The sequence below is a fragment of the Phodopus roborovskii genome, unplaced genomic scaffold (genome assembly GCF_943737965.1).
Source record: "Phodopus roborovskii unplaced genomic scaffold, PHOROB, whole genome shotgun sequence".
NCBI lineage: Eukaryota > Metazoa > Chordata > Mammalia > Rodentia > Cricetidae > Phodopus > Phodopus roborovskii.
In genome coordinates, this window is record NW_026125295.1 from 28,220,372 (window position 1) to 28,231,763 (window position 11,392).

The 11,392-nt window shown below is 42.9% G+C and overlaps 1 protein-coding gene across 2 annotated transcripts in view; it reads right to left on the reverse strand.

The window, feature by feature from the left end:
• Window positions 1–11,064, reverse strand: part of Plod2 (procollagen-lysine,2-oxoglutarate 5-dioxygenase 2) — a 70,530-nt gene extending 59,466 nt beyond the window's left edge. For both annotated transcript variants that reach the window (XM_051207166.1, XM_051207159.1), the window contains exon 1: window positions 10,744–11,064. In XM_051207166.1, coding sequence (XP_051063123.1) covers window positions 10,744–10,861 — 118 coding nt within the window. In that variant the 5' untranslated portion in view covers window positions 10,862–11,064. The remainder of the gene's footprint in view (window positions 1–10,743) is intronic.
• Between the last annotated feature and the right edge of the window lie 328 nt (window positions 11,065–11,392).

Consider the following 11,392-nt stretch of genomic DNA (forward strand, 5'->3'; position numbering starts at 1 on the left):
CACAAGCTAAATGCATGCTCTAACAAGAACAGCTGGAACAGCATATCTGATATGGTCAATGTAAAATCCCACAGCATCAATTAGCATGACCTAGATAAATTCCTACAGTGAAACTGTCCAAAAGATATTTGTACTTTGGACAAAATTCAAGTTGTTCTTATGTGGTCACAACACCTTCAATGCCAGAGTCTATCAATGTCTTCTCATTGGCATTTTTCTAATTGTCTATACCCTTTTAATCACATATTTTATAATTTTCTTCCACATTTAAAAGCGATTTCTCTGCCTCTCCTCTATCACCTCTTCATGGATATTTTTCAAAAGGGTCTTGTAAAACCCAAATGTACTTTTCAATTAATTCACACATGTGTGTGATTATGACTACTTAGAAAAATGCATGTCTTACAACTATGAGGAATTTATTTACTTTCATTTTCAATATTAGGGATTGAACTCGGGCCCAGGATCACGACAGTCAAGCACTCTGAGCTGCTCACACAGGTCTCTAAGAATTCAAGCCTAATTATAAGATGGGAAAAGCATTATCCGTGATGGTGTTTTCTTAGCTTGTGGACATTTTAACCAGGACAACTTTAACCAGGAACATCTAATTCCACCAACTTCATCATAAGCCACACAAACACCTTAGTCAGGTAACTGAGTCATTAAATGATTTATATGATGAGCTTATCAATTTAGGACCTGCTACCCCATAGGGGAAGATGCTTACACTTCAGAACATAAAAACGTCAAATATGCAATACTTGGAAATATAAAGATCAGTTAAGTGCTGGCTGGGAGGATGGCTCAATAGATAAAGGGCTTGCCCCCAAACCTGAGGTCCAGAACTTGGATACTCAGCATCAGCACTAAAAACTGAGTGGGTATGGCACACTAATAATCTCAGGACTTGAAAGAAGACAGGGAAATCCTAGAAGCAAGCTGGCTGACTAAAACAATGGAGCACTGGGTTCAGGGCAAGATCTCAATAAGTAAAGTGCAGAGGGATCTATGATGATACACAGCCTCAACCTCTGCCCTACACACACACACACACACACACACACACTCACATATGAAAATGTGCATGCATACCTATACACAAAAGTGTATTGTTTTAATAAACCAGATATTTCTTTAATACATAATATACTGGAACGAATAATTGTTTATGTTGATCTGTTTACTCAACAAGTCATGGTTAATTACCCAGTACACAAGAGGAACGCTTTTGCAATTTGAGAATATCCTAACAAAAGTAATTTTGCTTTTTAAAATTTACACTCCTTCCTTCTAGTTGTTCTGTCTGAACTTCTTCCTTTAATTTTCCTAAAGCCATTTTGCAGAGCTGGGAGTTTAGCTCAGTGGTAGAGCACTTGCCTAGCAAGACCAAGACCCTAAGTTTGGTCCCTAACTGTGGGAGATGGGTGTGGTCCTTTTGGAGACAGTAGATAAAAGTTCCAAAAACAGAAAGAAAAGAAAAATCAATCCTCCAAGGATTATCAGTAAGACTGTACCACTACTAGGTAGCATTCCATTCTGGAGGAGCAAACACAGAGAAGAGATACTGCTGAGACAGCAGTCTATCGACATATCAGAGAAGGCACGCTCACGTGGCACTCCATTCTAAAGGCTGATCTTTGCACCTAACACCACATGCAGTCGTGGCTGCCGGCACATAGGTAAGCACAAACACTCATGTGCACACACTCCTGCATTTTTTTTCTCCTATAAAGTTATTTCTTTTGAACTTATGGTTGCAGCTCACTAAATGTCACCATATTTTAAAACTACAGTACAAATCTATTTCAGTAACAAACTAAACAGTGTCAATTTTAAAATAGCACACACTACATAGGTTGACTTAACCATTCCTCAGTTACCAGCACCATCTTTGTTAATGTATATAGGAAGAAAGCAAGAAAAAGAGTTCTTTTAAGAATACAGAGTTCTTTTAAAAACACCTTACAGTATTTACATGTACTGGATTGTCTGATTCTTCTGAGAAAACAAAAAGTAGTTTCAAATAAACACCAGAATGGTTTCCTCTCTCTTGCAACATTTGGAATATTTTAAAATGTAAATTTAATTCTAGTTATTGTTGGCATTGTTATCTTACCCCTAAATCAAAAGCTCATTAAGAAAAAAAAAGTCACATCAAGTTTCAGTCAAATCCCATGTGAGACACAATAACTAAGAGCAAACACACATTTCAAAACACAAGACCACCGTGTATCTCTGTTCTCTTGTGCCTAATAAAATAATAGAAGGTTTCCCAAGGCCTCTTTTCTGATCCTGGCAGTACTTTCTTTCTGACACTCATCCTACACTTAGAATTCAAGAAGTATCAAGTATCAGGGAGGGTAAGATCATACACTGCAAATTAAGTTTGCTGGGGGACACGAGGACACGGCTGTAGAATGAAGGGATCTCAGATCCCTGCCTCCTGGCGCCAGCTGTCTACACTCTTTCCCATAATTCATCCGAGAGGTTCTTTGAGTCCTTCAGCATTACAAATGAATTATTTCCCTCTCATGATTCCTACAATTTAAGTGTACAAAAGAACTGGATCTATGGTATGTTCGTTTGAGTTACTTTTTTCTTCCCTCTACACAAAGCAACAAAACAGAGAAGTCATTCAATAAATATCTGAGCCATGAAATACTGTCATATCTAGAGTATTAAACAATGGGAGCTGTGGTATTGTTAGCTAACAACAGAAAATATTATTAGGGGAAAAGTTAGTTTACCTAATTAAATTAGTATTTAATCACAAAAGCCATCGCAAATCACACTCAAAACCAAGAATTAGAGCAATAGAGTTAGCTTACCAGCTCCACTGGAAGAATATCTGGGCAGCAAAAACTGGCCTTGAAAGGAGTTTTTAAAAGAAAAGACATAGCTGGGTGGTTATGGAAGGGGGTTCAATCTTGGAAGAGTTAGTGGAGGAGGTGAACACATACAGACTTGAAACATGTACAGACCTGAAAACTCTCAGAGGACTAATAAAGAAAAAAAGGAATTATATATGTAAAACAAATAAGTAAATCAATAAACACAAAAGCTTCCTCCTACTGAAGAAAATGGAATGATAAATGGGTAAGGTCATGCTAACATGCCTCCAAGAAGTCACAAATATGACCATTCACTAGCTCTTTTCTACTTTAGAAAATGGCTATTTGTAAAATACTGTGCTGGGGAGAACTAGGAGATAAAGGATTAGCCGAACAAAAGTCAGGCAAGGGTTTTAAGAACCCAGGAGTAAGCCAGAAGCATGAGGCTCTAAGGGTGCCGGGGTCAGAAAACACTGAGAACTCTGTCTGCTGTGTAGGTCTGTTCATTTCTTTGCTTTGGTGATTTTCCAGATTCGGGTTTGGTTTTGTTTTGCCCTTGGTTACCTAGTAAAGTCAGTTTTAAAAATTCCAACCTTGTCTAAACTAAACTAAGAAGAAAAAGAGAACTGTCCTCTAGAAGTGGCCGGCAAGAATTAGTAGGGTCCCAATGAGGAGGCCATTGTGGTCACAGACACAGTGCCAGCTGGCAGCCAGGAAATACCAGCATGGCTGGAATGGAAGCTGGGACCTCTGAAGACAAGAAGCCTCAGAGGTGACTTAGGCAGGACTGGAAAAACCCAAACAAACAGCCAGTCGGCCCTGGGCACAAAGGCTTGCAAGATTTCCTGGGAGAGTGGGTTAGCCAGGCTGTTTGGGTTTTCAAAGATGTGATTGAAATTCTGTTTGCAGAATTTTTGAAAGCGAAATAGCTGCTGCTAGTGTTTACTGTATTGCAGATCCAAGAAGAGTTTTTAAATGCTTAAGGAACTGTTAGAGACTCAATCTAGATCACCAAAAATAGGAGGCATGCCTGGTGAATCAGGCCTGTCATCCTAGCATCAAGGAGACAGAGGCAGGAGGACCAACAGTTTACAACCATCCTAAACTATATTAATGACATGGGACCATAAAGCAAGGAAAAGAACCTAATAACTGGTGGCTCCCTTCTGTGGAGATGATACGTATTAAGTAATGAGTACACTAAAACCCTATATTAACTATGGCTCCAAGTTAACTAAATCATAGTCAGGGCAGAGATGTGCCCCGGGCTCTAGATCTAGGGAAGAAGACTGTCTCGTGGTTATGTTTCCTATCAACCAATGATGCTCCAGCATCAGGAACTTAGTAAGTGCTTGAATCCATGCACTTTTTTCACTTATTGCTAAGCCTGCAGCAGAGTCAACCACGCTGCACACTGTTAGATTATGGGGAAGAAATGGCACCAGTTTTCAGTTGAAGGGTTTATTGGAAAAGAGAATAGACACTAAGGGGAAGGGGAGGTTACACTAAGCCCAGAAAGGGCAGAGTTAGTTATTTTAAGGTCCCTGGTGAGACAATGGGGGAGAGGGGGAGTGTTCTACCCAAGAAAATGGGCCCAAGGTCAGTTGACATCACCCAATTGCTTGTATTTCTGGCTACGGGAAGTGTTTATAAGGTCCAGGGGCATTCCCGTATAAGGGTCATCTGTGCAACAATGGCTATAGTTGGATATCATCAGTCAGTTTTGTCATCTGCAAAACCCCTGCAGTCTAAGTCACCTGTAAATGCCAGGTGGTAAGGAGAGGGATTGTGAAAGAGGGACCCGAGGGAGTGGGGACTTCATCTGTGGGCATCTAAGAAGCCTGTCAGGCCCCCATGGCAGTTCCAGAGTAGGGATGAGAAAATGGGGTGGCAGCGGCCTGGTGTGAGAGAGTTTGTGACACAGCAGATTGTCTAATATCTCTTCTGGGACAGTGATGGTGAGGCATAGAAACTGTGCGCTGAGGTGGATATGATGGCTCATACTATAACCCCGAGCTGGGCACGAGGAATACATCTGAAGCCAGGCTGAGCTACACAGTCAGGCTCTCCTCCTCTTCAAAACACTGAATCACATATTTGAAGGCTCCTTTATTCCACAAAAAAAAAAAAAAAAAAAAAAAAAAAAGGAGAAGAAGAAGAAGAAGAAGAAGAAAGAAAGACAAGAAAAGGAACAATGAAATCAAATAAAAAGCTTCTTTCACACTGCTTTTTGAAGAAACTTTAAAACGGAAAAGCAAATGGAGGAATCTTCAGCAACATTTGATATGAAATCCTAAAGCAAGTAAGCCAAAAGTAGGCTAACATAGTAAATCAGAGGACTTATATAATACTAAAATCAATAAATAATCAATACAACAAATGAAATGTAATTTTAACTCCGGCCTACTTCAGAAATACCTCCTAATACGCCCATATTTAACACCATATATTACTGTATGTTAACTAAAATCATCAAAGGGACTGTTTATAGTGATAATCGTATTGTGTCGGTTGCATTAGATTTTGAAATGTGGTGGTTGGTTGGTTGGTTTTTATCTCTGGTGAAGACTCTTAAGTACAGTTGTCCATCGGGAACAGAAATCCACAGGCAGAAGGGAAGGCTACCTGAAGGCAAAAGATCTCCCTGTGCCGGGAGTGTCCCTGTCACTGGGAAACTTGCATAGACACTGGCATATTTGGTAAGAAGTGGCAATCAAAAGGAGCAGTGAAAGACTTCAATGTTGGCTGCCCTTGAATCAATGAGTAAAGACTGCCCATGGTCTTCTTATATAGATGCCTCACTGGCTGGGCAACAGACAAGACAATCAGTGAAAGTTCTGGTAGGAATATAGCAATACTATACAAGACTAACAAACTGACTTAGCATATATCACTCTGATTATGATTACATCTCCTTTAAGAAGTCTAAGAAATTCATATATTACTAGGAATGCAACACTCTTACTATTTTGAGGGAACTGTTGCAAGTCATGAGTCAATCAGGTAAGTATATAAATGCTCTGGCTTGCATTAATCTTTAAATAAGGATGGACATAATGTTATAAAAAGGAAAATACTCTTCTGTATTAAAATAACATCTACAATATTAGTGAAGTTATTCTGAATGAAAAATATTAAAACTTACATGGAGGTACTGTATTTTAAATTATGAGCTGCATTTTTACATAAATGGTAATTTATGTGAAGCTACATTTTGAAATTATGAAGTGTTCCAAGTATAAAAAGTGTCTTTGTGACCCAGTTGGTGGGGTAATAACTTAACAGAGCTCCACTGAATGTCAGCAATTGCTTAACAAACCAAGCTTTCAGGCAGCATTAAGGCAGGGACACTGCCCATATTCAACTCCTCCAAGTAACTATTTGGGGCTAACTACAATCTCAATAGCGTTGGAAATCACTCCTGTATAGTGTGTTCACAGGGAGGTAAAAAGGAAAATGCACACACAAAACAGTTCAAGTCCCTTGAAAATGTACCATTTCTTCAGTTCAGCTTCATTTACTGTTACAGTTACAGGAGATAAACCTTCTGAATGACAAATATACTAATTATTTCATTCAAAGAACTAAGTCAAAATGAATAATCAAGGTCTGTGAATAAATGTCTAGGATATAAATAAACCTAAAGAAAAACATAATCTCCTCTGCATCTGGCCAAAGCAAAGACATTTGTTTTTGGCTGCATAAACGGTATTTATAACATATATACCTAGATAGAGTTATGCTGTGTTTCAAAGATTGCAGAAATCACTCACATCTAAAATGAAAACCAGGCCTCTGGCATGCCCAGAGCCAACTGCTACTGTCCCAAAAGTAGCTCTTTTTTCAAGAGAAGAGCAATCTACATGTGTTACAGCTTCAGTGAGAATGTCATCTCCTGCGGCAAGGACCAGCACAGGGCAAGACAGTAAACATTTTAGACTGTGTAGTCAATTCCATCTGTGTAGAACTACTCCACTCTGCCTGAGGGTACTAATGCCACCACAGACAGTGTGCCAGCACATGAATGTGACTGCAGCCAATACTGTTTCTAGTTCATAAAGTTTTCACGTGCCATGATATATTACTTGACTCCTAATGTTTTCCATCCACCCTAAAATGTGAAGTCTGTTTGCTGGAAGGCCATACAAAAGCACATAACCAGGTTTCACCTTATGGATTTGGCCTATGGTTTGTTGTCTGTTCCTGGCTGAGGGGCAAACTGGCCTTCAGTTTTGCATATATACCACTAGGTATATAACATGCACACAGCATACTTTTCCTGTTAAGCATCCCTCTCCCTAAGCCACGGAAGCCCAGCTGCTATTTCTTTCCCATATCCAAAAGTCCAACAGAGCAATAATGAGGGCAGGAAGGACATGGAAAAACAGAATCAGCCTGGAGAAAAGGTACAAGCTCTTATTGCTCCCCAATGGCCTTGTGGGAGGTGTAGGACATCCCAAATCTCAACCGTGGCCCTGTAATGGGCTGTGGCACAATGAATGTATGGTCTTTATTAAGAGAAATCTGGAGTAAACATGAGCTGTGTGAAGACCCAACCAACAGTGACTTGGAAACAAGTCTGACACGATTACGGTGCTCAGTCTTGGTAGCAAGGGCACCTAAAGGAGGCAGGGCCAAGTCAGCTAAAGGTCTGGAAAAGCAGCAGCTACTAACACAATGGTTGCATACCACTTTTCCTATTTTTTTTTTTTTTTTTTTTTATGGTTTTTTGAGACAGAGTTTCTCTGTATAATTTTTGGAGGCGCTCTGTAGACCAGACTGACCTCAAACTCACAAAGATCCACCTGCCTCTGCCTCCTGAATGCTGGGATTAAAGGTGTGATCTACCAATGCCCAGCTAATTTTCCTAATTCTTAAAGGAGACATTACGCATAACAAAATAAACAGGGAACCTCTGTGTGGTAAAAGTGCCCGGTTTGCATTCTGAAGACTGTGAAAATGTATTTCAAATAATCTATATGTCATTAAATCATAAACACTAAGCAAAACAAGCATGAGTTGCATAAACCAACCATACTAAAAAGTTATACAAGAAAAGTAAAAGCAAAAGACAGTAAAGAGAAGGATTTACTCCATGCTAGACTGACTGAGGGAACTCCAGGGAAGACAGAGTGCAGGGAAAAGTCAGAGGAGTTTCCCCCCTTCCCTCCCCACAGTCTCTCCAGAGACTGGCTTTCCCCCTCTCCACCCTGTAAATTGCTGGTTTGCATCAGCAGATAGGGACAGGCCTTTTCTGTCTTCCTCGAATGCACCATAGCAAATTAAAGAGCTTATAAATGAACATCGCTGAAAAATACTAGTCTTAGCAGAAATGTCTGAAACCATTTTCTTCAATTTTGCTCCAAACTTGGTCTTTGCCCAATTTAGTTCATCTTTAAGAGCATACACTAGTCTAGATCCTGGTCTAGCAACCAGAAGCAAAGACTTGGCAGGAACATACTCTTTCTGGAGATCAGAAAGAAGCATCAACATATGAATTTGACTGATGAGCTCTGCCTGGGAAAGCTCCAAAAAAGATAATTCTGACAAATGCATCTAGGACAAGTGAGTACAAATGATGGTTTTAATTAAAATCTTGTCTACATTCTCTCCAGGTCTGGAATACAGGGGTGGCCAAAAGGCACTCAGGGCTGCACATAGTAAACCTTTCAGGTGCTGTAACAAGTGGGACATTCCCAACTGTTGAACACAGCAGAAACATAGTCCAAAAGCACATTCACTGTAACAGTGGGAAATTACTAGATAAATTTGCTTTCCAAAAACAAGTACTGCCAGAGAAGGGGTGAAGACCTGTCCCAGCTACTCAGTAAGCTCATGTGAGAGGACCACAGAAGCCCAGGAGTTCCAGAAAAACTCTCAAGAATGAATGGAAGGAGCTACTATCCTCTCGATGACATTATGTGTTGCCTCTAGGACACCTATTTATCTTGCACAGTAATTCTCAAACTGGAACCATTTGCCTATCAAGACACTGACTTCTAATGTTTTGAAGACTTATTTTGTTCTCACATTCAGAGCTGAGTGCTACTGGCATCTAGTGGGTAGAGGTCAAGGACACAGCTAAACTTTAAAAGTCATCAAGAGCAAAGGGGTGTGGCTCAAATCATCGATGGAGCCAAGAAATGTTGAGTGAATGCATTCCTGCTGTGAGGGAGGGTGAGCACACACTCGTGGGTGTGCCTTGTGAAGCTATGAAGACAATCTCTAGAATCATCCCTCAGGTACCAGCCACCTCCCGTTTGACACAGGGTCTCTCATTAGCTTTAAAGTGAACCCTGGGGACCCAAACTCAGACCCACACTTGTTCCACAAGTACTTCAGCCACCAAGCCATCGCCCCAGCTCTGAGTACACTTTTTACTGACTAGCTAGGGAACAATGACAAATAATGGGGGTCTGAAGTGATCGGAATTCTTCCCGATAAACTAGACAACTTAGATCTTAAAGAGTATTTCCGTATTCGTGTAGTAATTTTCAATTGGACTATTTCAGGGATAAAAGTAACCACAGCTAATAAGTCTGACCAAATAATATATCTTCTACATTTGCTACTTCATCACAGAACTTGTAAGATCATATATCTATGAATGTGACCAGATTGGTTACTCTTCTATTAGTACACACTGACATTTCCAACCTTCAGCTTATAACCTAACTCTGTGCCCACTTACCACAGAAACCAAGTCTCAAATGTCAACCCTGGATTTTATGTGGAAAACATTCGTATCTGAAATTCCCTTGAATTGATGTTACAAGCCATTAAAAAAAAAAAAAAATTGAACTCCAATTCCATGAAACTTATAAGTTGTCACAGGGAAGGGGCTGATTTTTAAGTACAAATTTAAAGGGAGCAGACTGGCACGGATATCCTCTGTAAAAAGTGAAAGGTGGCATCCAAGGGGCATAAAACACACAAAATGTTCCAAGGCCAAACTCTGAAATTAGCAAGCCCTCGAGGTTGTTTTCATTCATCAGTAAAATCTTATCTGGGTGTTTCCACAAAGAAATTTTTCCAGGTAAGTTTTTTACACTTTGTGTCTCTATTTGCATTTATGTCTGTGGTTTTTGAGCGTTGTGCTAAAACACCTTCGATGTGTGATTAAACTGAGTTCAAATTCAGAATAATCATACAGATTCAGATTTCCCTGTGACTGATAGAACAAAGACATACATTCCTGCAGCCAACAAAGCAAGCACTGTTCTACAGAACCAGGGGCTGTTAAGCCTAAGTTTCAATTACCCGAAGAAGACCAAAAAAAAAAAAAAAAGATAGCTACACAGACCAGCTGGACTTGTGCCAAATGTCACCCTCTGAATTGTAATCCCTAGGTGTTTGTTTGCTGGCTTAGGTTCCTGCAGAGAGGGATCTAACAAGTTATAGAAGAAGCCAAACTTATCACACCCACCCACTAACGGTACATCAGTCCATTTAAACCCAGGGCTCAGTTCCACGGAGTTGAGCCTGGGGCCCCAAAGTGGAAACCGCCCAAGATATCTCCTGTGCGATGAAGAGCCGCCGAGCAGCCAAGTCCTGCTTCGACAAATGGGCGGCAGGGCTCGCCTCTGACTGAACCCAGAAAGTTATGTTCACACGAACTTGGCTCCAACTACTAGTTTTAGTTCAGCTTCCGAACACAGGGCACGGCCAGGGCTCAGCGATGCCTGACTCCGCGTCCCCAAGGGGACGCGCAGGGGATCTGCCCGCAGCCTGGTCCCCAGCGCGGTTTTTAGGGACGGGGCGGGATGGCGGGTGCGTCCCGGGGCGCTGAGAAGACTGTCACCGGCCACCAGAAAGCACGGAGCCCCAACGGGTAGGTCGCCGAGGTGGAAAGAAAAAGACACCGGGTGCCCGCCAGACCCGCCTGCGGAAGCCGGCGCGGGCAGCTCACCTGCAGGGATGCGCGAGGGCGTCTCCTCCGCGGCGCCCACGCCTGGCGCCCAGGAGAGCAGGGCGAGCAGCCGCAGCAGCAGCCGCAGGCGCCCCGGCCTCACTCGGCGGCCCCCCATTCGCCCCGGAGCCGGACGGAGGCCTGCGGCGACGACTTCTCGCGAGACGCAGAGACCCGGGAGAGCGCTGGGCCGGACCCGGGCCCGGGGCGGCCCCAGCGAGCGGGCTACGCGGACGGCGCGGATACCGAAGCGGGCGGCGAGGACCGAACGGACCAGCGCGGAGGAGCCCGAGCGCACGGAGCGGACGAGGGAACCCGCGGCGCTGGCTGCGCCGGCTTAAGAGCGGCCGCGGCGGGCGGGGCCGGGGGCGGGGCGCTCCTCCCGGACCCCGCGTCCGTCCCGGGCCGTCGAGGTTGAGCCCCCACCCTCCCAGTCGCCTACGCCTACGTGCACCGCCTCACGCCCGGGCTCCCGGGAGCTCCTTTGCAGGCAGTGCGCCCCTCTCCCTCTCCCTGCGTTCCAGAAGCTTCCAGGGCGAGCCCTGCCCAGCCCCGACGCGGAGGTGAGTGCTGACTGTAGGGGTCTTCAGTCTGCTGGACTGAGTAGGAGCTTGTCACACTGCCAGCAACAGTGATGTGGATCCGTCCC